Source organism: Bombina bombina, chromosome 1, assembly GCF_027579735.1.
Source record: "Bombina bombina isolate aBomBom1 chromosome 1, aBomBom1.pri, whole genome shotgun sequence".
In the NCBI taxonomy this organism is placed as follows: Eukaryota; Metazoa; Chordata; class Amphibia; order Anura; family Bombinatoridae; genus Bombina; species Bombina bombina.
The window spans coordinates 567,407,504-567,435,318 of NC_069499.1; the positions used below are offsets into that span (position 1 = coordinate 567,407,504).

Here is a 27,815-nt window from a genome sequence, read left to right on the forward strand (position 1 = left end):
ACACATATTCACACATCATACACAATACAGACACACAGTCTTATGCACAGTACACATATTCACACATCATACACAATACAGACACAGACACACAGTCTTATGCACAGTACACATATTCACACATCATACACAATACAGACACACAGTCTTATGCACAGTACACATATTCACACATCATACACAATACAGACACACAGTCTTATGCACAGTACACATATTCACACATCATACACAATACAGACACACAGTCTTATGCACAGTACACATATTCACACATCATACACAATACAGACACAGACACACAGTCTTATGCACAGTACACATATTCACACATCATATACAATACAGACACAGACACACAGTCTTATGCACAGTACACATATTCACACATCATATACAATACAGACACAGACACACAGTCTTATGCACAGTACACATATTCACACATCATATACAATAAGGACACAGACACACAGTCTTATGCACAGTACACATATTCACACATAATATACAATACAGACACAGACACACAGTCTTATGCACAGTACACATATTCACACATCATATACAATACAGACACAGACACACAGTCTTATGCACAGTACACATATTCACACATCATATACAATACAACACAGACACACAGTCTTATGCACAGTACACATATTCACACATCATATACAATACAGACACAGACACACAGTCTTATGCACAGTACACATATTCACACATCATATACAATACAGACACAGACACACAGTCTTATGCACAGTACACATATTCACACATCATATATAATACAGACACAGACACACAGTCTTATGCACAGTACACATATTCACACATAATATACAATACAGACACAGACACACAGTCTTATGCACAGTACACATATTCACACATCATATACAATACAGACACAGACACACAGTCTTATGCACAGTACACATATTCACACATCATATACAATACAACACAGACACACAGTCTTATGCACAGTACACATATTCACACATCATATACAATACAGACACAGACACACAGTCTTATGCACAGTACACATATTCACACATCATACACAATACAGACACAGACACACAGTCTTATGCACAGTACACATATTCACACATCATATACAATACAGACACAGACACACAGTCTTATGAACAGTACACATATTAACACATCATATACAACACAGACACACAGTCTTATGCACAGTACACATATTCACACATAATATACAATACAGACACACAGTCTTATGCACAGTACACATATTCACACATCATACACAATACAGACACACAGTCTTATGCACAGTACACATATTCACACATCATACACAATACAGACACAGACACACAGTCTTATGCACAGTACACATATTCACACATCATATACAATACAGACACAGACACACAGTCTTATGCACAGTACACATATTCACACATCATACACAATACAGACACAGACACACAGTCTTATGCACAGTACACATATTCACACATCATACACAATACAGACACAGACACACAGTCTTATGCACAGTACACATATTCACACATCATATACAATACAGACACAGACACACAGTCTTATGCACAGTACACATATTCACACATCATATACAATACAGACACAGACACAATATGCACAGTACACATATTCACACATCATATACAATACAGACACAGACACACAGTCTTATGCACAGTACACATATTCACACATCATATACAATACAGACACAGACACACAGTCTTATGCACAGTACACATATTCACACATCATATACAACACAGACACACAGTCTTATGTACAGTACACATATTCACACATAATATACAATACAGACACAGACACACAGTCTTATGCACAGTACACATATTCACACATCATATACAATACAGACACACAGTCTTATGCACAGTACACATATTCACACATCATATACAACACAGACACACAGTCTTATGTACAGTACACATAGTCACACATCATATACAATACAGACACAGACACACAGTCTTATGCACAGTACACATATTCACACATCATATACAATACAGACACAGACACACAGTCTTATGCACAGTACACATATTCACACATCATATACTATACAATACAGACACAGACACACATGCTTATGCACAGTACACATATTCACACATCATATACAATACAGACACACAGTCTTATGCACAGTACACATATTCACACATCATACACAATAAATAAACACAGTACACTGACACAGAAATACACACAGAGCACAGATATGCATAAATACGTAGAATGGTAGATACACACAGAATACAGATGTGCATACACAGATACACACACAGATACACACAGAATACAGATATGAATACATATATACACACACACAGATACACATAGAATACAGATATGAATACATAGATACACACACAGATACACACAGAATACAGATATGAATACATAGATACACACACAAATACACACAGAGCACAGATATGAATACATAGATACACACACAATACACACAGAATACAGATATGAATACAAAGATACACACACAGATACACACAGAATACAGATATGAATACATAGATACACACATAAATACACACAGAGCACAGATATGAATTCATAGATACACACACAATACACACAGAGCACAGATATGAATACATAGATACACACACAATACACACAGAATACAGATATGAATACATAGATACACTTAAAGATACACACAGAATACAGATATGCATACATAGATACACACTCAGATACACACAGAATACAGATATGAATACATAGATACACACACAAATACACACAGAGCACATATATGAATACATAGATACACACTCACATACACACAGAATACAGATATGCATACATAGATACACACACAAATACACACAGAGCACAGATATGAATACATAGATACACACTCAGATACACACAGAATACAGATATGAATACATAGATACACACTCAGATACACACAGAATACAGATATGAATACATAGATACACACACAAATACACACAGGACACAGATATGAATACATAGATACACACTCAGATACACACAGAATACAGATATGCATACATAGATACACACTCAGATACACACAGAATACAGATATGAATACATAAATACACACACAAATACACACAGAGCACAGATATGAATACATAGATACACACTCAGATACACACAGAATACAGATATGAATACATAGATACACACTCAGATACACACAGAATACAGATATGAATACACAGATACACACTCAGATACACACAGACTACAGATATGAATACATAGATACACACTCAGATACACACAGTATACAGATATGCATACATAGATACACACTCAGATACACACATAATACAGATATGCATAAATAGATACACACTCAGATACACACAGAATACAGATATGCATACATAGGTACACAGTCAGATACACACAGAATACAGATATGAATACATAGATACACACTCAGATACACACAGAATACAGATATGCATACATAGATACACACTCAGATACACACAGAATACAGATATGCATACATAGATACACACAGAAATGCACACAGAGCACAGATATGAATACATAGATACACACTCAGATACACACAGAATACAGATATGAATACATAGATACACACTCAGATACACACAGACTACAGATATGCATACATAGATACACACTCAGATACACACAGAATACAGATATGAATACATAGATACACACAGAATACAGATATGCATATATAGATACACACTCAGATACACACAGAATACAGATATGAATACATAGAAACACACAGAATACAGATATGCATACATAGATACACACTCAGATACACACAGAATACAGATATGAATACTCAGATACACAAAGACTACAGATATGCATACATAGATACACACTCAGATACACACAGAATACAGATATGCATACATAAATATCCACTCAGATACACACAGAATACAGATATGCATACATAGATACACACTCAGATACACACAGAATACAGATATGCATACATAGATACACACTCAGATACACACAGAATACAGATGTGCATACATAGATACACATACAAATATACACAGAGCACAGATATGAATACATAGATACACACACAAATATACACAGAGCACAGATATGAATACATAGATACACACACAAATATACACAGAGCACAGATATAAATATATAGATACACACACAAATATACACAGAGCACAGATATGAATACATAGATACACTTAAAGATACACACTCAATACAGATATGAATACATAGATACACACTCAGATACACACAGAATACAGATATGAATACATAGATACACACTCAGATACACACAGAATACAAATATGAATACATAGATACACACTCAGATACACACAGAATACAGATATGCATACATAGATACACACTCAGATACACACAGAATACAGATATGCATACATAGATACACACTGAGATACACACAGAATATAGATGTGCATACATAGATACACATACAAATATACACAGAGCACAGATATGAATACATAGATACACACACAAATATACAGAGAGCACAGATATGAATACATAGATTCACACACAAATATACACAGAGCACAGATATAAATATATAGATACACACACAAATATACACAGAGCACAGATATGAATACATAGATACACTTAAAGATACACACTCAATACAGATATGAATACATAGATACACACTCAGATACACACAGCACAGATATGAATACATAGATACACACTCAGATACACACAGAATACAAATATGAATACATAGATACACACTCAGATACACACAGAATACAGATATGCATAAATATGGTTTCAGATTTCAGCACAAAAACCTAAAAACACCACTCATTTTCATTTCCATCATGAAACCATCCTTTAAAGCCACTTAACATGCCACTGGCATATTACTGCTGTCACAGGATCTTAGGGTGTGTGTTTGAAACTCTGGTATTATTCTAAAAAACATCTGAAGAATGCTTTTTGTTCCTTGTGTTAGATTATTTTATCCTGTCACAGGTTAACACCTTTTTAAGAACCCTTTGTTATCTCCTCTATGCTGTCTAAACTATTTTTAATGTAGGATCTTACAACAAAGTGTAATGAAGAGGATAGGTCTGAGCCCTATGCCAAGATCTCCTTGACCAACCTTAGAAGACCTGCGATTCCAGACCTGTCTTCCGATCTTGGGATCAACATCTTCAAGAAGGTCAGAAGGCTTAGAAAGCTTTTTACATGCATATAAACACAACCCTTACATGTTTAAAATTATCATCACTTACAGTTTTGGTAGTAAAAGCCTATGTGACATTTGGGTAACTTTTTATAGCACAAGCATTTTCATTGAACTAATTAGGGACCTATAACAAATGTTGTACAAATCCAAAGTCCACAACTTCATAGTGACAGGCATATATTGCTAGGGCTTGGCTCCTATAGTTTCTTTATAAAGTTGCTAATATTTAAAAGCTGTGACTACCATATTGCCACATCCATTTGTAGCAAGCTGGGTGGGATATCTAGAGAGCTGCTGCTTGGTGACAGTTAAAGGGCTATGAAACCCAAATTTTTTCTTTCATGATTCAGATAGAGGGGCCAATTTATCACGGCCCAAATGGGGCCGTATACCCCTGTTTCTACACAAGCATTTAGGCTCGCCAGAAACAGGAGTTAAGAAGCAGCGGTCTTAAGACCACTGCTCCTTTACTCGTCCGCCACCTCTGAGGCGGCAGACAGCAATCCGCCCGATCGCATACGATCGGGTTGATTGACACCACTGCTGAATCTGCGGGGTGCGGCATTGCACAAGCAGTTCACCAGAACTGCTTGTGCAATGATAAATGCCGACAGCTATCGATGTCTGATCCCTGATCCGATCCCTGATCCGCACCACCACATTTAAAGGGACATGAAACACATTTTTCTTTCTTTCGTGATTTAGAAAGAACATGCAATTTTAAATAACTTTCTAATTTACTTCTGTTATCTAATTTGCTTGATTCTCTTGATATCCTTTGCAGAAAAGCATATCTAGATATGCTTAGTAGCTGCTGATTGGTGGCTGCACATTGATGCTGCGTGTGATTGGCTCACCCATGTGCATTGCTATTTCTTCAACAAAGTACTGTATATCTAGAATGAAGCAAATTAGATAATAGAAGTTTGGAATGTTGTTTAAAAATTGTGTGCTGTATCTGAATCATGAAAGAAAATTTTGTGTTTAGTGTCCCTTAAAATCTAACCATGATCAATGCACCCAATTATTCCTAATCAAAACCATAATAACCATATATTCCCTGGATTTCCCCACAACAATTAAATCCTACCCCGGAAGATATCACTGAATCATGGCAAGAGGCAGAAAAATATATTCATTATACAGGACAAGGAGTTAATTTGTGGAAGGGTTAATAAGGCAGCAAATCAGCGAATGGAGCCATAATGCTAGTAGTAAGGGATAATGTGACGGATACCCCGGCTACCCCGACTGGGTAGCTCCGCCAAACGGGTCCTTCTTCCTCCCTGCCGACTGCAGCTATGTAGCTGGCAAGTGACCACAGCCTGTAGCCACCCCTGATGCCCGACAGCACCAGTACTCAGGGTCCCACCCTGTGGCAGACTGCAGCTACCCAGACTAGGTAGCTCTGCCAAGGTGTCCTTCCTCTGCCTGGAACAGGCTGCTATGTAGCCCAGGAAAGTGATTTCTATGTAGCCCAGGAAAGTGATTCTAGCTGGAGACCACCTAAATGACTAGACAGACTAGCATTCAGGTGAAATAAGAACTGATTTTATTGTACAACATACACTCCTTTTATACACACAACTCTTCTTGATAAGACAAATTACAATCCCACTATTTTCCCACCATTCCCGCCCTTCCAGACAGCCCGGCACCTCTATAGGAGCCACAGTCTCACATAATCCCAAAACCTAGGGGTGGCAGTTTCGGGGTGATGTCATTTTAAAGCTCTTGGTCCCCAGATGCCACAGTCCAAAAATAAGCATGATTCGTTACTGGGGACCAGAGTTACAGTCCGTTGAAGTTATGGGGTTAGGGGTGTCCAGAACCCCCAGTTCCTAAAGGAGCTCCCCTCTGATAATTGCCACAGCTCTTGTCCTCCCTAGGGGCTACCAATCCCCAAAAGAGTGGTGCTCTGGGTCAAAGGGCTGCTGAAGCGACCAGGGGTAAAGTTAGCGGGTGTCCTCCCGACCGGGAGTTCCAGGAGCCCGGCCAGCCTGAGAGGAGTTAGGCGGGTGTCCGTTGTGAGGCGGCCGACCGGGAGTTCCAGAAGCCCGGCCAGTCTAGGAGGGTTTTCCTGGTCATACACCAGCTCTCCACAAAACAAGCAAACAAAAGCTTCCAGAGATTGTGGTTGCTCTGAGGAGCCCAAACCCACTGAGAAACAACAGGGGTGAGGTTGTAGGGGGGTTGGGGGTAGCCTTAGCTGTCTGGTATCCGTGACAGATAATATGGAAAAAGAGCAGAAATCTCAAGAAGTAATTTACAATAGGAATGCAAGGATAAGGGTCTTCCAACCTGAGCATGGAGTTCTTGTACTGATCTCTACCAGTACCAAGAGAATAAATAAAAATTGATAATAAATAGGAAAGTTGCTTAAAATGTCATGCTCTATCTGTATTAAGAAAGAACAAATGTGGGTTTAGTGTCCCTTTAATAATAGACTTCACTGTGCATCTAGGCATTGATAAAGCCTTTGATATTTTCTTGTATCCATCTCCTGACTTGTGCCTGTCCACAACATTATCCCGGAGATCTTTTGACAGTACCTTGCTACCCTTAGTTGATTGCTTCAGTTGCACTACCAGGGACTGAGATGCTCCAGGAAAGCTCTTTTCATGCTGAGCTAATCAATATGCCCTCAGCTGATCACCTGCTGTTGAGAAGGTGATTAGCTACACCTGATTGAGTTTACAAGTAATTTTAGAAGGGGGTGGTCCTTTTTACAACTCAGTGATTCTGTTTTTGAAATGTCCTTATTTTTGCCTGACATGTTAGTGTTATATCTTTCACTTGGATGTTATAAGTTGCATTACAACTGGATAAAAAAAATGTGTCTTTATTTCCGACTGCAAAGCAACCAAATGTGATTATTTTCAAGGGGGTGATTATTTTTAATACCCACTGTACATATACTATACATGCCTAAAGATGTATATGTATGTATGTATGTTTATATATAGTGAGCATTGAAAACTTATCTGAGAAAAGAGTTAGAGGCCCATTTATCAAGCTCCAAACGGAGCTTGAGGGCCCGTGTTTCTGGCGAGTCTTCAGTCTAAAGATCGCTGCTCCATAACCCTGTCCACCTGCTCTAGGCGAGTACGATCGGGTTGATTGACACCTCCCTGCTGGCGGCCCATCTGCAGGGGGCGGTGTTGCACCAGAAGCTCTTGTGAGCTGCTGGTGCAATGCTGAATACGGAGAGCTTATTGCTCTCCGCATTCAGCGATGTCTGTCAGACCTTATCCGCACTGTCGGATCAGGTCCGACAGACATATGATAATTCGGCCTCAATATCAGAAAGGTTGGTGAAAACTGTTATATTGTTTGTTAGGTTATTCTACTAGTTAGTTTGTATTGCTACATGTTTAGTTAGTGCTCTAAAAGAGCTAGGCTTGTGTTAGTAGTTGTTTCTGAAATCACCTGTGAATGTGATTTAAAGCCAAGTGTAGAATGTGTTCATTTTTAGAATAAAAAGTGTTCTTTTCTGCAATTTCAAAGCTGCAAATGTTTATACCCTAGAGGACGTGTTGTCTTGCCTGAAAACAGGTATCCTGTGTGTTTGCTGTATATATATATATATATATATATATATATATACACTGTATATATCTATATATATATATATATATTGTATATATCACTGTGTACAGTGCTATTGTGATTAACCCATTATTTGTTTACCTCCAGTTTAAGAGTCGTAAAGAAGACAGGGAGCGTAAGGGATCCATTCCATATCACCACCAAGGCAAGAAGCGTCAGAGGAGGATGGGGGTCCCGTTCCTGCTGCATGAGGACCACTTGGATGTCTCGCCAACACGTAGCACATTTTCATTCGGGAGTTTTTCTGGGATTGGAGAGGACAGACGCACAATAGAAAAAACAGGGTGGCAGACAACAATACTTGGTAAGTTGATCTCAAATAAAGAGTCATCATTTAACTTAGAATTAATTATTTTGTCAAAAAATTCAAAAGTACAAGATATTCACTTTTGAAGAGATTTGAACAATTAAATGCAGATATACATTTTAGTATGTATGGGCCATTTCAGTAGATGTACACAACACTTCTCTCTATGCTTAGAGTGAGGGGCCCATGTCTCATTGCTCCCATCACCCTTTGGGAGAAATTCTTTCTAAGGGTAATTTTCATACATAACAAGAGTGTAACTTAGACCATGCATTGAAGAACTGTTGGAGGAGAGCTTTGACATTTTGTAAGAGAAGCTGAAAGCTACCGTGGGGATTGTATATTACAGAAAGCATATTTTGATTTTAACATCTTGTAAATTGCTGTTATGTTTGCATGTAGTACAGGTACAAATCCCCAAATCCAGAATTCTGAAATCCAAACTTTTTAATTAATATTTAAAAAAAAAAATAATATATATATATATATATATATATATATATAAAAAATGACTATTTTTACCTGCCTGTAAATTACAATCTTCTCTGTCTCTGTATTTGGTTTGGTTTTTGTGTTCTAAAATGCAAATAAATAGTCTATATTTATTTAAAACAACAAATATTATCTTTCTGATTACAGTACTGTACTATCTTTCTGAGGATTTTATGTATACAAAGTATTAAAAATGATATAAAACTACCTTTAGGTTACATGTATAAGCTGTATTATGAAAATATTGCCTAAATGACATAAGATATTGCTGTTTACACTTGGGGGCATATCTATCAAGCTCCGTACGGAGCTTGAAGCCCCGTGTTTCTGGCGAGTCTGCAAACACCAGTTATGAAGCAGCAGTCTAAAGACTGCTGCTCCATAACCTATCCGCCTGCTCTGAGCAGGCGGGCAGACATCGCCGGAAATCAACTCGATCGAGAGAAATCTGCAGGGGGCAGCGTTGCATCAGCAGTCTACAAGAGCTGCTGGTGCAATTCTGAATATGGAGAGTGTATTGCTCTCCGCATTCAGCAAGGTCTGTCGGACCTGATCCGCACTGTCGGATCAGGTCCAACAGACCTTTGTTAAATAGGCCCCTTGGTCCCATCCGAACTGTCCCATTTTACAGATGCAAATATTACAAAATCCAAACTATTCCAAAATCCAAACCTTTTCCGGTAACAAGCAGTTTTGATAAAGGGTTTTCTATCTGTATTTAAATAAGAGTGGTTTATACTAAAGGAGAGCCACAAGAAGTGTTTTCTTCGTTCAGTGGTATTGCATATGATTGGCTGTTCGGCTCACTGCATCACTAAAAGAAACAAAACAATCTTTGAACCAAGGACGGACTATGGTAAAGCGACAGAGCATACAATTTTAATAATGTTTCCAAGTCACTTCTATTATCAGATTTTCTTTGTTCCCATGATATTCTGTGTTGAAATGATATCTAGGTAGGCATATAGAGCACTGCATGGCAGGAAATAGGGCTGGTATATAGTGGTTTTGCAAATAGAAAACATTCTTGCAAAACTGCTGCATATAGTGTTCCAGAAATGGGCCAGCTCCTAAGCATACGTCCCTGCTGTTGTTTAAAATCATATGCTCTATCTGAATCATGAAAGAACACTTTTGTGTTTCATATCCCTTTAAGTAAGATAGGACCCGCTGAGTTTAAAACATATATTTGGTACTTCGGTCAATTTTACTATGATAAATGTGTACAAGTGGTTAGTATGCTTGCCTACCAAATGAGTGACCTGACGTGTGGTGGAGTGGGCGTGGCCGGGCGGGTGCGACGTGGACGGGGCCCGTGCGTGATGTGGACGGGCCGTGCGTGACGTGGGTGGGGCCGGGCGTGGCCAGATGCCGGGGCCGGCAGAGGGCTCTAAAGAGGGGGGATAGAGAGAGCAGAAGAGGGGGGGGATAAAGAGAGGGAGAGAGACAGCAAAAGAGAGGGGGGGAGAGTGCACAAAAGAGAGGGGGGAGAGTGCACAAAAGAGAGGGGGAGAGAGCACAAAAGAGAGGGGGAGAGAGCACAAAAGAGAGGGGGAGAGAGACAGAAAAGAGAGGGGGGAGAGAGCACAAAAGAGAGGGAGAGAGAGCACAAAAGAGAGGGAGAGAGAGCACAAAAGAGAGGGGGAGAGAGCACAAAAGAGAGGGGGGAGAGAGCACAAAAGAGAGGGGGGAGAGAGCACAAAAGAGAGGGGGAGAGAGCACAAAAGAGGTGGGAGAGAGCACAAAAGAGAGGAGTGGAGAGAGCACAAAAGAGAGGGGGGAGAAAGCACAAAAGAGAGGGGGAGAGAGCACAAAAGAGGGGAGGGGAGAGCACAAAAGAGGGGGGAGAGAGCACAAAAGAAGGGAAAGAGAGCACAAAAGAAGGGAGAGAGAGCACAAAAGAGGTGGGAGAGAGCACAAAAGAAGGGAGAGAGAGCACAAAAGAGAGGGGAGAGAGCACAAAAGAGGGGGAGAGAGCACACAAGAGGGGGAGAGAGCACAAAAGAGGGGGGAGAGAGCACAAAAGAAGGTAGAGAGCACAAAAGAAGGGAGAGAGAGCACAAAAGAAGGGATAGAGAGAGCACAAAAGAAGGGATAGAGAGAGCACAAAAGAGGTGGGAGAGAGCACACAAGAGAGGGAGGAGAGAGCACAAAAGAGAGGAGGGAGAGAGCACAAAAGAGAGGGGGAGAGAGCACAAAAGAGAGGGGGGAGAGAGCACAAAAGAGAGGGGGAGAGAGCACAAAAGAGAGGGGGGAGAGAACACAAAAGAGAGGGGGGAGAGAGCACAAAAGAGAGGGGGGAGAGAGCACAAAAGAGAGGGGGGAGAGAGCACAAAAGAGAGGGGGAGAGAGCACAAAAGAAGGGAAAGAGAGCACAAAAGAGGGGGGAGAGAGCACAAAAGAAGGGAGAGAGAGCACAAAAGAAGGGAGAGAGAGCACAAAAGAAGGGATAGAGAGAGCACAAAAGAGGTGGGAGAGAGCACACAAGAGAGAGGGGAGAGAGCACAAAAGAGAGGAGGGAGAGAGCACAAAAGAGAGGGGGGAGAGAGCACAAAAGAGAGGGGGGAGAGAGCACAAAAGAGAGGGGTAGAGAGCGCAAAAGAGGGGGGAGAGAGCACAAAAGAGAGGGGGAGAGAGACAGCAAAAGAGGGGGAGAGAGCAAAAGAGAGGGGGGTGAGAGAGCAGAAGAGAGGGGGGTGAGAGAGAGCAAAAGAGAGGGGAAAGAGAGAGAGCAAAAGAGAGGGGAAAGAGAGAGAGCAAAAGAGAGGGGGGAGAGAGAGAGCAAAAGAGAGGGGGGAGAGAGAGCAAAAGAGAGGGGGGAGAGAGATCAAAAGAGAGGGGGAGTGAGCACAAAAGAGAGGGGGAGAGAGACAGCAAAAGAGGGGGAGAGAGCAAAAGAGAGGGGGGTGAGAGAGCAGAAGAGAGGGGGGGGTGAGAGAGAGCAAAAGAGAGGGGAAAGAGAGAGAGCAAAAGAGAGGGGAAAGAGAGAGAGCAAAAGAGAGGGGAAAGAGAGAGAGCAAAAGAGAGGGGGAAGAGAGAGAGCAAAAGAGAGGGGGGAGAGAGAGCAAAAGAGAGGGGGGAGAGAGAGAGCAAAAGAGAGGGGGGAGAGAGATCAAAAGAGAGGGGGAGAGAGCACAAAAGAGAGGGGGAGAGAGACAGCAAAAGAGGGGGAGAGAGCAAAAGAGAGGGGGTGAGAGAGCAGAAGAGAGGGGGGTGAGAGAGCAGAAGAGAGGGGGGTGAGAGAGAGCAAAAGAGAGGGGAAAGAGAGAGAGCAAAAGAGAGGGGGAAGAGAGAGAGCAAAAGAGAGGGGGGAGAGAGAGAGCAAAAGAGAGGGGGGAGAGAGAGAGCAAAAGAGAGGGGGGAGAGAGAGCAAAAGAGAGGGGGGAGAGAGAGAGCAAAGGAGAGCGGAGAAAGAGAGAGCAAAAGAGAGGGGGGATAGAGAGAGAGAGCAAAAGAGAAGGGGGAGAGAGAGCAGAAGAGAGGGGGGAGAGAGAGAGTAAAAGAGAGGGGGGATAGAGAGAGAGCAAGGGGTGGGACTGCTGTACTGCAAAAAATGGCCCGTGTACACGGGCTTTAGGACTAGTGTATTATATTATAGTTAACAGTGTGAATAGATTTCACACAGTCATAATTTTGAATTTTTGGTACCAGTAACTCCATAGTTTCTGAGTTGAATAGTAATTAATTCTTTGTTGGCATAGCTACATATCCATATATATAATAAGGTTATATTTTATTTTGGCACACTCCCACCTCTATGTAATAGATGGCACAACCGGGAAACAGAAGTGCTAACAGTGCATATTTTGGGTTAGTACTGTCTGACCTTTATTGTTTTGCAAAATGTCTGTTAATGCACAGCACTCTAGCCCTTATATAAATATTAGACAAGATTTTCAATCAAATTGTATTCCCACCAATATCAGTGTAGTGCTTTTGCTTTTCTTCTTTGTTCAGCAGCTACTGAGCTTATTTAGTAGCTATCAAAGCTATCAAATGATATCAAAGGAATGAAGCAAATTAGATAATAGAAGTAAATTGGAAAGTTGTTTAAAATTGCATACTCTTGAAATCATGAAAGAAAAAATGTGGGTTTCATGTTCCTTTAATATTTATTTAGGCAAATTCACCAGGCGCGGAAGCTCTGACACAGCTACAGAGATGGATAGCTTGAGTGCACGACATTCACACTCACATCATACCCTCCTGAGTGAACTTCCAGACCATCCAAACAGCCATGGCGATAATACAGTTAAGGAAGGTAAGTGTACTGAGCCCCTGCTAGTAACCAGAGTAGTAGGTATATTACAGGTGAGATTTATTAACCCGGCTGTTAACTTCTATCTCTCTCCAGTGAGATCCCAAATATCCACCATAACAGTAGCCACTTTCAACACCACATTGGCCTCTTTCAATGTAGGCTATGCTGATTTTTTCACTGAGCACATGAGAAAGCTCTGCAACCAAGTGCCCATCCCTGAAATGCCGCATGAACCTCTGGCTTGTGCTAATCTTCCTCGTAGCCTAACAGATTCCTGTATTAACTACAGCAGCCTGGAGGACACAGACCATATTGATGGGACCAACAACTTTGTGCACAAGAATGGTATGCTGGATCTCTCGGTAAGTGGTGTCAATAGAGAGAGAATTAACAAAAATATTCTAGATAAGAGAGAGACGGTAGAATGACAAACACCTCTGTTAAATCATATGTAATGACATGTTATGTTTATTGTCTTCTAGTCTTCACAAATGTATGCACACCTATAATAAACTAGGTGTTATTGTGATTTACAACAAATATTATATGTAAAGTGATTAAAGCTTGGGATGGGTGAATGTTTTGCATCATTCAAAAAATTAAACAAATTTTAACACATTCGTTCATTCGTTTCGAATTTTGAATGTTTGTACAACATTCTAAAATTTGTTTAGTGTGTGTAATAGTATTTCTAAAACTTTCTTTAAATGTAATATTCTATTTGATTTTTTCTAATAATTCAATTTGAATTATGTAATATTTAAATAAGAGAAATTCAAATCAATAGATTTGTAATAGTATTTCTAATGCTCTTTTTAAATGTAGTATTCGAATTATGCAATTTTCGAAACAGAAACATTCCAATTGATAGATTTGTATCTATTACGTATCAATTTACTAAATTTCCTACCACATAAAATATTCAATTTCTGTATAGTATTTGTTAAATTAAATGTTACATTCGAAATTTTAGAATGTGCATATTTAATCTAATTATTCAAAAATATATTTGAAAACCGTAAATAACATTAAATTACTGAATTTTAATGGATTTTCATTCTTATCAACATTCGATTGTTCAAAACGAATGTCCACAGGACTATTGGTTCTACCCAACGAATTACACTTTCAGAACATTCGACCATCCCTAATTAAAGGCAGTAACAGCTCAAGGGACATTGTACTCACATTTTTGTGTTGTTTACTCCACATACCAAAATCAAACATTTTTTTCCATGGTTTTGTAGATGTGTTGGTGCTCCATATGTCTGCACATTGGCTGGTTTTATTTAAAACTAAGACTTACACATCTGGTACTGTTACCATGGTAACACTTAATCAATAATGAATAAGCCTCAAACTATTTAATTTATCCATTTTTATTGTATTCCCTACTTAGATGAGAAGCACATACAAAAAACTAAACTCAGAATGAATAGTTAAATAGTCAGACCTGGCAATCTAAACATTTTAAATAAAATGATATCTAACAATTTATTGTTAAATAAGATTCCAGTTCATTAAGCACTGTAGCCCATAAATAGTTCAACTTTATCATATACCGCAGTAGCAGACTTACTCTTCAGAGGGTCCTGGTGCAAAGGTTTTTTGAGCCCCCCCCCCAATGGTATTATGTAATAGTAATAATTTACATGCTTGACTGTATAATGCTTTTGAGGATAGATAGACCTGTAACCTGCACTAATAAAATACACCCCTACATTAGGATTGTACACATTCTGCACAAACCTATGTATAGACTGGCTGCTATGGGCCCCCCACCACTGCACCTGCTCCGCCAATGGTAGTTATAGAGGGCACCGCCATATTGTAGCACGTGTATTGTTGCATCCTGTGACAGAAGCAGTGCACTTTAACAGATCTGGTATGTTAGACGATTTTGGACATCTGTACCTTGCACTTCAGTTTAAGTCACATAGTAGAGAGTAGAGGTTTTTTTATTCTGCAGTTTTTTGCACAATTTAAAAGTTACATAACAAATATAAACTTCACGATGGTGGTGCCCAGTTTGAAGATGCAGAGCTTTACTAATACTTGTAAGGGGTTAGAATAAGAGAATGACATTGAAGACAGCTGCAGGCACAGGAAAAAAAAACAATACCATGGTGAAAAGTAACCTCCTAGTGTAGTTGTGCTCAGCAGTTTAATGACATTCTGCCTACATCACAGTGTTATATTTATGTGTTTTTTGTTAATGCCCATGGCCATCTATGCGCTTAGTGCTACATTATCAAAAGATAAAAAAATAGCCAAGTGGTATGAGTGGCTTCACAGACAGAGCAATTCACTCTTTACTTGCTTCAGCACATGATGAATTGATCTTTCAATATGATGTCTATGAAGCAGGGATGCAGGAGTATACCTGCTATTTTCAATAGAAGGGGCAGTATGGCTTTTGATTGGCTATACCACCCCACTTTCAACAGTCAGAGAAACAATATGCACACACTGCAAGCAGGTTAAAAGCACCTCATGGAAATATACCAGGTTTAGTGTCCCTTTTTAAATTGCTCAAATACTGAGTAACTTTTAAAAGTCTGGAGAGATCTATAATGTGTTTTGCAGAATATTTCCAAATCAGAAATTCTCAATATTATCTATTTGTCTTCCACATCCCTTAGGATATTCTCTGCCTCTCTCTAGCAAACTAAAACTGCATCTTTTACAGTTGTTTTTTGTAATGGGAGCGAAAATAACTCATTTGTAAATTCTTGAGAAAGAACAATCTGCCAACACAGCATTTATATTAGCAAAGCAACATTTTATTAACTCACCTTTCCTTGTCCAATGTAGCCTGCTTTTAAAAACAACTTTATTGACATAACTGGGTTTCATCGTTTTGCCAGGATTATCAATCATAATTCTTAAAATTTCAGTATAGTATTTAGTTTGATCTATTTTTTTATCTTGTATTAAATATACAATACACACTGCCTTAAAGAAGCACTTGAGTAGAAAACTCTTTTTCTTTCACTTTAAAACTTCATTGAATTTTACCTAACTTGCCTGCACTGCAAAAGATGGGAGTGACCGGAGACGATAAACCTTTAATTATAAGCAGAGGGATGCTGAATAAGCCTCATTACCAGTTACACATCAAATTATTATTATAACATTAACATGAAGTGTAAATAAGACTAAGAAATAAAAATGTTATCTCATGTTTGGCTCAAAATCTTAGCCTATGTCCTATAAACAACTCTTACAATTACTGTTTCCTTTTTAGGTCGTCCTAAAGGCCGTGTACCTAGTTGTGAACCATGACATCAGCTCTCGTATATGTGATGTGGCCATAAATATTGTGGACTGTCTCCTGCAGCTGGGGGTGGTCCCATGTGTGGAGAAAAAGACAAAAAAGAGCGAGAACAAAGAGAATGGATCTGTCTCTATTTCAGGATCAGCTTCAGGCTCTGGGGAAAAAAGACCAAGTGATGGGAACTTCCAGATGAAAGGGTCAGCCAGGGGATCGGCCTGTGGATTTGGTACGGCCTCCAGTGGCGGAGCCTGTGGTGGTAGTGGAGGAGGAGGGGATGGAGGAAGTGATGGTGGATATTTTGACAAGAATGATAAAAAAACGGAAAAGGTAGGTTTTATATTGAATAATATTGAGACATTACATACACCTGAGTTGCATTAAACAGTTTACTTACAGTACACTTTATTTTACTAGGAAGTTCAGTAGATTATATTACTGGCTACTTTTCAGTTAGCATTTATTGTCCTAACTTACAAAGTATTTATCAAATAAACAAATTATAAATGACTCCATTCTTTAAACTCTTAAATCAGAATAATGCGGTTTGTACTTAGAATCCACTGTTTTTTTGTTTGTGTTTTTGGTGATCTCACTGACTGTCTGAACATACAGTAATGGTTACTCTTTGGCATTCAAATGGACTGTTTTGCTCATCCTTATAACCTATGACATTTTCATCTGGATACTAGGATGAGAACACCCCAGTGACCACACATAAGCTGGCACTTACCATGCTCATTAAACTGGTGAAATCTCTTGGCTGTGCATATGGATGCGGTGAAGGGCATCGAGGCCTGTCTGGAGATCGCTTAAGAAATCAGGTATATTGTAAACACAAATGTGTTTTACAGTCTGGCAAATATTCATTCCCTTTTTTTTGTTTTTGTTTTAGACATACTGAAAATTATGAGAAAAGCTTTGAAAACCCTAAAGGTTTAATTTTTAATTGAAAACTATAGCATTTGTCATTAAGAAGAAAACAAGAACATTTAAAAATAAATATTTAAGAGCTGAAAGCTGGGTTTATCAGCTAAGAGCTTGACTACGAGTGGCGCCCTAACTGTTGTGCACGAGCGAAAAGGGGTTTATCTCTTTGCCCGCGTCGGAAGTAGTGCATGTATTATGAGTTAAAAGTAAACGCGTTTGCTTGAGCGCAATTGAATTTAACGTGTGTCGGAATAGAGCAACTTCAGAGCTCTAGTGAACTGTTACGCGAGACAAAAAAGTGGCACAAAACACATCAAAAATACATTTAAAGGCACACTCAAGTGAAAATTAACTTTTATTATTCAGAAAGAGCATGCCGTTTTAAGAAACTTTCCAATTTACTTCCATTATCAAATTTTGCACACTCTTTTTATATTCACACTTTCTGGGGAACAAGATACTAGTCTTTGATTGGCTGATGTCTGTCACATGATACAGGGGGGCGGAAAATGGGAGAAAAAATACATTTGCCAGAAAAAAATCTTTCATGTCGGGTTAGTGCACTTGAGAAAACACGATCGGGTTTGCGCGCAAGTAAGGGTGTTAGGATTTTTTGCTTCTACTTTTCAAGCTCCATTGAAGTCTATGAGAGAATATGTTAACGCTGCTGTGATATTGGAACTTCTGCTTTTTACGTGCATCGGGTTAGTTCTTGTGCAAAAACGTTGTACTTCAATTTGTAATACGTGCACTACCTGACACGCACAAAAGTCTCCATCTAGCAGCGCGTGAGCTGGAGTTCAAAGTACTGCTCTTCCCATAATCTAGCCAACCTCCATCTAGCAGCGCGCGAGTGGTAGCTCAAAGTACTGCTCGACCCATAATCTAGCCCAAATCAGACAGGCCAAAATGTAACAATTGTTTTGTTTATACACAGAAAAAATGTATCAGATCCAGCTAATACGATTAAGCCACATGCCAGGAGACAATGTAATTCATGTTGTTTCCCCAAGGGGCCAAGTATGAACACCCTTGGTCAAAGCAAAATAATCTGTAACTAATGAACATAAATATTTTTTATAAGTAAACTGTATTTTAGAAAAATACAAATAGAGAATGTAGTTTAATTAAGATTTAGCTTTTTTTTAATGAGTTATGGTTCCTCTGACATAGAAAGAAGAGCATACATGATTCTAGCTCTTATCATTTATCTTCTGTTTTTAGGCTCAAAACTGCCTAACTAAACTTTATAAATTGGACAAAGTACAATTCCGACAAACCATGAGAGATTATGTTAATAAGGATTCCCTCAACAATGTTGTGGACTTTCTGCATGCCCTCTTAGGGTTCTGCATGGAGCCAGTTACTGACAGTAAGTACAACATATGTTTACTGAAGGGTGTAGCACATTGAGAATCTGTATACATGGGATAAAGGAAATCTGTCTCAAATGCATAATATATTATGGAAAATTAAAAATTATGCACTACATGTTACAATTATTTGATTGATTCCTAGAGACCCTTGTTTGGTTCATGGTCATTTGTGTCCTAATGTTTTAACAGACAGGGCTGGATTTGGTAACAACTTTACCACCATGGACAACAAGTCTACGGCGCAGAGTGTGGAGGGCATCATTGTTAGTTCCATGTTTAAATCCCTGATCACTCGCTGTGCATCAACAACCCATGAACTTCACAGTGCAGAGAACCTGGTAAGTTGTTTGTAGCCAAATAACTATTGCTACTATGCTTACCCAGCTTAATGCAACTTAATGCATAGTAATAATATAGGGATCATTATAAATGTTTTAATTGGTCATTAGGTCTTCACCATGACATCTAAACTTAAATTTTTGTTACACATATAATCATTTATTATGCTTAAGGGGTGATCCTAGATCATTAAATTTGGGGTGGAAAAAGTTAACCATAAAGCTTAATATTAAATGTGCATTGGGCACTTATGGGGGACCTATTCACAAGACCTTTCTTTATTCTGAAATCCCCTTTGCTGTCCTTGTCTACTCACTACATGCTCCATGTAGAGCATGGAAAAAGCCACTGTCCTGCAGGGCAGCTGTTACGTATGAGGTTTGGGGGATCTAAAGTAATAATTGGTGGAAGCAACCCCAGAACTGCCTAGAAAAAACACTCTGCACAAGTTTTCTTTTTATGGCCGTTCACCTTTTCTATACCCTAACAGTTTAAATGTTGTCATATGTTCCCTATAAACGGTTCTTTCCTTTTTTGCTTAATATTTGTACAACACTCCTCTTTGTCACCAGGGTCTCTACTGTGACATTCGCCAGCTTGTACAGTTTATTAAAGAGGCCCACGGGAATGTGTTTCGCAGGGTAGCACTCAGTGCACTATTGGACAGTGCAGAAAAGTTATCGCCAGGCAAAAAATCAGATGATGCAGAACATGAGCCAAGACCTTCAGCAAGCAAAAGGTATAGAGGGAAGGGTGAATTGGTATTAATGGTTTACAGAAAGAGGACTGCTCCCTATGTAGATACCATTGCTGTATGTTCTGCTTTGCTATGCAAATGGCTACTGTGCTAAGCCTCTGCTCTGCTGGTTTTATTACTCCGTTCTGTAATGTAATTTTAATGACTTTTCAGAAGCTCTCAGTGTGTCTTACTTTGCAAGAGGGGCCCTTTGTGCTGCCAGGGCTACTTTCAAATGTGGCTTTTACTTTCTCTGCTACCCAGCCTATATCTCCTCTGCCATATCTATCACACCACCATCCAGTGCACTGCAATGTCCACATAGTTACATAGGCTTCTCTCTTCTTGTCTGTTTGCTGTCGTTTTGCCGCTTTCTGACTGATGCTTTCCCACTTCCATTACCATTAGCTTCCTGCAGTGCAGATTAAACAGAAAAAAAAAACAATCGTATCCTTTTTTCCAGACACTTCAATTTGTTAATATAAAATATTGTGGAAACTTCCTATGTTTCCTGATGTCCAGCATATGGTAAAACATCAGATAATGTAGAAAAAAAATTCACACTCATTTTTATATAAATCATAGACATTTGAGTCTATAACTTTTTTTCTATATAGTAAATGAATTTGAGTTATTGTTTATATAGAGACAGTGACATCATTAAATTTAAAGGAACACTGACAGGTTATGGCTGATATTCTATATATGTTGGAAAAACAAGCAGATCAATTCATTTTCATAGAAAGGCTTCAGTGACGCTAGAGCTTTTTTGCATGTTTTCATATGTAATGTATTTGCCATAGTGGTGTCCAGCAGCTGCAGTTTAATACAGTAAACACATTATAATTTTCTGCACATTTGCTCGACTAGTGGAAACCTGCAAAAGCTGTATTATTTATATATCATTACATTACATACATTTCAAGCAGCGGCTAAGAAGGCAAAATAATGTAAAATAATAATGGTCCTTCTAAAATTGTACAAAATATTCAATCTCAATGGTTCATCTATCCTGTGAATCATCTGATTGAACGGTGGTTTGCAGCTAACAGTAACTCATGTGCAGGACGCTCTACTGTTTGTGATTCATGCAAATGTCTTTATTATTGTACTCTCTGTAATTGTGCACCTCATGCCAAAGAGATGCATTATTTGTTGGTGCTTTGTAAATAAATGATAATAATAACATGATGGTTTTATTGCCTTTTTCAGTTCAGAAAACAGAACAATATTATAATACAAATTAATTTAGTGAAATAAAATATAACTGTGGTATCTCTTGCTGCCATCTAAAAATAGAGCTTACAGACAAGTCTATAATTGCATACATGTTCCACTACATGAGGTCACAAACTGTGTTCCTTTAACTTTAATGCTCCTGTTTTGTTTAGAAGCACCTAAAGCATTTAGCTTTATTGAAATTCACAAGTTTGTTATGACCATTGATATAAGCTGTTCTGTTGGATCTGACATGCTCTCCAGTGCTTACTAGTTCCTAATAGAGCTACTTGGAATGGGCAGGCTACATATTTATTCCTCACTAACATGAAAGGATTTGCTATTTTCAGTATTGATAATAATGTCATTGTATGGTTAGCCATTAAGGGGGAATTGGGCCACTAGTTGACTTTTCTCTTCCCTCTGGTTGGCATTATCCTACCATAGACGCGAAGAGGGGAGCGCTCCTGAAAAGGGCCGTGTGTCCTATGCGCCCGAGGAGTGCCGGAGTTACATCTCTAGCCATCCCCCGCAGTCGCCAGAGCAGTAAGTAGGCATTGATTATAGCCTATTCTGTATCTGCACTTTATCTACTCGTATCAGCCTACATATTGATAACTAATGTCAAGAAATGCAATGTGTAGATTGCAGGGCCTATTTCTTAGCTCACTATGAAACATCTGCCTCCGAATTATGTAGACAATGGGGTAGTTTCCAATATTGCTGCTAATCCTTTTTGAAAACGTACTTACTTGTGGATTCTAACCAAAGTATTCCATATCTACTGTATATTCATTGTATATTAATATATCTCCATGAAATCTGTATTTCCTACATGCAATGCAGGTATAAAAAAAAACTCTAAACAGCATTGTCCTGATAAATATTGTGAAACCAACCAGTTAACACAAGTATTAAGCACTGCAGGAATTAAACCTCTCCATCACACCACACTTTCTAATTAACACCCTCCCTTTCAGAATAGTTCACTGCAAAAAAACACCTAAAAAAATAACTCTGTCACATATCAAATAATGTGCAGTATGTAAGAAGTCCAGTTTCTCAGTTCCATGGAATACAGTCCAGCCTCAGTTAAATTACAACAAAAGCAGGCAGAATACATTGCAAAGGGGCTTTGGGAAGTTTTCTCACTATATATATAATTATGGAATTTATCACAATCCTTTAGAAAAATGTATCTAATGATTTTGTGCAAAAATCCCTATTAAGGTTTATGGGGATTGTGAATAAATCATTTGGAAAACGTTTCTATATAATTGGGTGATGCATAGTATTAGGATTTTAAAGAAAAAATTGAATAGTTAAACATGTATTTAAATCATCAGTGCTAATATACAGCTAGATTACAAGTTTGTGCGTTTGTTTTTTAACGCTGAAAATATGGTATTTCCAGTGTTAAAACAGCACCGTAGCCATTACAAGTCTTGTCGGTATAGGTGTATCGCAAGCTTTTTAGCCTGTAACGCAACATCAGTACCGCACTGCTAAAAATTACGTTTTTTAATGGGATTTCCATAGCGCTGCCATTATGAGTTTTGTGGTACAGCTAAAAAGTGAGCGTTACACCCTAAAACGACAAGATCCGTACCGCCATCTAATGTAAGTAGTTATAAGTTTTACACTACAAAGCTATAACATAAAACTCATAACTAATGTGTTAAAAATCACAATCAATATATATATAAATCACAATCAATATATATATGCAGCCACCAATCAACAGCTAGAACCTACTTTCTCTGATGCTCCTGAGCTTGCCTAGATAAACTTTTAAGCAAAGACTAATAAGAGAAGGAAGGAAATTAAATAATAGAAGTAAATAGAAAAGTTGTTTAAAATGTTATGCTCTGTCTGAATAATGAAAGAATTTTTGTGGGTATCATGTCCCTTTAACCCCTAAACTGAGGCCCTTCTGCATCGCAAACATTTTTAAAGTTATTAACCCTTAATCTGCCGCTTCTGACATTGCCGCCGCTTAAAAAATTATTAACCGCTCCCTGACATCGTCACCACTATAATAAACTCATTAACCCCTAAACCGCTGCCCTCCTGCATAGCAAACACCATTTAAATATTATTAACCCCTATTCTGCCGTCCGCCCACATCGCCCCCCTATACTAAAGTTATTAAGCCCTAAACCGCAATCCACTATAATAAACCTATTAACCCCTAAACCGAAAGCCCCCCACAATGAAATATAATAAATTTAACTATTAACCCATAAACCGAAAGCCCCCACATCGCAATAAACTAATTTAAACTAGTAACCCCTAAACCTAACGCCCCCTAACTTTATATTAAAATTTCAATTCCCTATCTTAAATTAAATTAAAACTTACCTGTCAAATTAAAAAACTAAGTTTAAACTAACAAACTAATATAACTATTAAGCTAAAATTAAACTAACTACCAATTAAAATAAACTAAACTACCATTAAAAAAATCTTAACACTACTCTAAAAATTACAAACTATCTAATTACAAAAAAATTAAAAAAAAACTAAGTTACAAAAAGTAACAAACACTAAATTACGGAAAATAACAAACAAAATTATCCAAAATAACAAAGAATTACACCTAATCTAATAGCCCTAGGCGGCCTCTTCAATCTTCATCCAGGCGGCATCTTCTATCTTGATCCCGGCGGCGCGGAGCGGGTCCATCATGAAGACATCCGGCACGGAGCATCCTCTTCATACGGTTGCCGCCGTACACTGAATCTTCAATGCAAGGTATGCGATTCAAGATGGCGTCCCTTGCATTCCTATTGGCTGAAATTTTTTAATCATCCAATAGAATGAGAGCTGCTAAAATCCTATTGGCTGATTTTAACAGCCAATAGGATTTAAGCAGCTCTCATTCTATTGGTTGATTCATCAGCCAATAGAATGAGAGCTTCTTAAATCCTATTGGCTGATTTGAACAGCCAATAGGATTTTAGCAGCTCTCATTCCTATTGGCTGATTTAAAATTTTCATCCAATAGGAATGCAAGGGATGCCATCTTGAATCGCGTACCTTGCATTGAAGATTCAGTGTACGGCGGCGACCATATGAAGAGGATGTTCCGCTCAGGATGTCTTCAGGATGGATCCGCTCAGTGCCGCCGGGATCAAGATAGAAGATGCCGCCTGGATGAAGATTGAAGATTTAAGGGCCCTTGGTAGTTTGGGAGGTGGGGGTTTGTTTAGTGTTAGGGGTGTTTTTTTTTTAACAAAAGAGCTGTTTAACTTAGGGCAAATTTCGTTGTTTTTTTTGTAATGGTAGGTTTTTTTATTTTTAGTAATTTTAGTGTTTGTTATTTTTTGTAATGTTAGGTTTTAGTGTAAGGCAGCTTAGGTTTTATTTCACAGGTAAGTTTGTATTTATTTTAGCTAGGTAGTTATTAAATAGTTAATAAATATTTACTAACTAGTCTACCTAGTTAAAATAAATACAAACTTACCTATGAAATAAAAATAAAACCTAAGCTAGATACAATATAACTATTAGTTATATTGTAGCTAGCTTAGGTTTTATTTCACAGGTAAGTATGTATTTAGTTTTAAATAGGTATTATTTACTTAATAATTGTAACTTTAATTTAGCTCTATTTTCAATATGTTAAAGTTAGGGGGTATTAGGGTTAGGTTTAGGGGTTAATATAGTTTAATTTAGGTTGTTGTGATGTGGGGGGCTGGCGGTTTAGGGGTTAATAGGTTTATTTAGTGGTAGTGATGTGGGAGGCCAGAGGTTTAGGGGTTAATAACTTTATTTAGTTGCGACAATGTTGGGGAGCGGCGGAATAAGGGTTAATAACTTTAATATAGTGGCTGCGATGTTGGGGTGCGGTGAATAAGGGGTTAATAACTTTAGTATAGTGGTGGTGATGTTGGGGTGCGGTGGAATAGGGTTTATTAAATGTAATATAGTGGCGGCGATATTGGGAGCTGCAGATTAGGGGTTAATAATTTTATTTAGGTGGCGGCGATATCGGGAGCGGCAGATTAGGGTTTAATAACTGTAGGCAGGCGTCGGCGATGTCAGGGGCAGCAGATTAGGGGTGTTTAGACGTGAGGTTTATGTTAGGGTGTAAGGTTTAAAAATTAGGTTTTTCTTTTCCCCATAGACATCAATGGGGCTGCGTTACGGAGCTTTTGTTTCCACAATCGCAGGCATTAGATGTCTATGGGGAAATCTTGCATGAGCACGTCAAAACACTACTTGTTTTGGGTGCGGTATGAAGCTCAAAATCTCCATATCGCCCGGTTTTGTAAAACTTTTAATGGCCGCGCTATAGGGGATTAAATAACGCAACTTTTGTAGCATTTGTTCATTTCCCTATATCGCTCGAGTAATCATTATTGTTAATGGCAAATGGACAGCAAATTGATTAAAGGGATATGAAAACCAAAATTTTTATTCTGTGATTCAGACAGAACATAACATTTTAAGTTTGCCAATTTTTACTTCTTATATCAAATTGCTTTGTTCCCATTGTATTCTGTGTTGAAGAAATACCTAGGTAGGCATCTGGAGCGCTGCATGGCAGGAAATAGTGCTGCCATCTAGTGCTCTTTCAAAATCGATAACATTCTTGCAAAACAGTTGGCATATAGTGCTCCAGAAATGGGCAGGCTCCTTAGCTTATGTCCCTGCTTTTCAACAAAAGATATCAAGAGAACAAGGAAAAAGTGATAATAGAAATAAATTAGAAAGTTGTTTCATATCCCTTTAATTAAGTCAGAAAATGATTATTGGCCACTACATGGGGTAGGCATTTTTTTCTGTAATGAAAAAAATGAACACAATTTAAAATAATATTACAAGGCATTATGCAATACATCAAAATTCCCTTCAGCTAGATTTCGAGTTGTGCGTTAGGCTGAAAAAGCAGCGTTAACAGGTCCTAACGCTGCTTTTTCCCTACCGCTGCTATTACGAGTCTTGCAGGTTTAGGGGCACAGCACACTTCTTTGGCCTTACCACAAAACAACTTACGCAGCCACTATAGTAAACATATTAACCCCTAAACTGCAGCACTCCTGCCTTGCAAACATTAGTTAAATATTATTAACCCCTAATCTGCCATCCCTAACATCGCCGCCACCTACCTACATTTATTAACCCCTAATCTGCCACCCCCAACGTCGCCGCCACTATACTAAATGTATAAACCCCTAAACCTAACCCTAACCCTAACACCCCCTAATTGAAATATAATTTAAATAAATCTAACTAAAAATTCCTGTCATTACCTAAATAATTCCTATTTATAACTAAATACTTACCTATAAAATAAACCCTAAGCTAGCTACAATATAACTAATAGTTACATTGTAGCTATTTTAGGGTTTATTTTTATTTTACAGGCAAGTTTGTATTTATTTTAAAAAGGTAGAATAGTTATTAAATAGTTATTAACTATTTAATAACTACCTAAAATAAATATGAAAATACCTGTAAAATAAATCCTTACCTAAGTTACAATAACACCTAACACTACACTATAATTAAATAAATTAACTAAATTAACAACAATTAAATAAATTAAATTAAATTAGCTAAAGTACAAAAACAAACAAACACTAAATTACAGAAAATAATAAACAAATTACAAGATATTTAAACTAATTACACCTAATCTAATAGCCCTATCAATATGAAACCCCCCCCCCAAAAACAAAAACCTAGCCTAAACTAAACTATCAATAGCCCTTAAAAGGGCCTTTTGAGGGGCATTGCCCCAAAGTAATCAGCTCTTTTGCCTGTAAAAAAAAATACAAACAACCCGCCCAACAGTAAAACCCACCACCCACACAAACAACCCCCCAAATAAAATACTATCTAAAAAAATCTAAGCTCCCCATTGCCCTGAAAAGGGCATTTGGATGGGCATTGCCCTTAAAAGGGCAGTTAGCTCTGCTAAGGGTTTGCAGCTTTTCCCCTTTGTCTCCATTATACCTTT

General features: G+C 38.3%; 1 protein-coding gene across 1 annotated transcript in view; it reads left to right on the top strand.

The window, feature by feature from the left end:
* UNC80 (unc-80 homolog, NALCN channel complex subunit) overlaps positions 1–27,815 on the top strand; it is a 353,943-nt gene that overhangs the window by 34,020 nt on the left and 292,108 nt on the right. Inside the window, exons 10-20 of the mRNA XM_053713382.1 lie at positions 5,153–5,278; positions 9,002–9,218; positions 13,834–13,974; positions 14,068–14,336; positions 17,222–17,578; positions 17,941–18,079; positions 19,082–19,089; positions 19,403–19,550; positions 19,744–19,892; positions 20,466–20,632; positions 22,295–22,393. Coding sequence (XP_053569357.1) covers positions 5,153–5,278; positions 9,002–9,218; positions 13,834–13,974; positions 14,068–14,336; positions 17,222–17,578; positions 17,941–18,079; positions 19,082–19,089; positions 19,403–19,550; positions 19,744–19,892; positions 20,466–20,632; positions 22,295–22,393 — 1,820 coding nt within the window. The remainder of the gene's footprint in view (positions 1–5,152; positions 5,279–9,001; positions 9,219–13,833; positions 13,975–14,067; positions 14,337–17,221; positions 17,579–17,940; positions 18,080–19,081; positions 19,090–19,402; positions 19,551–19,743; positions 19,893–20,465; positions 20,633–22,294; positions 22,394–27,815) is intronic.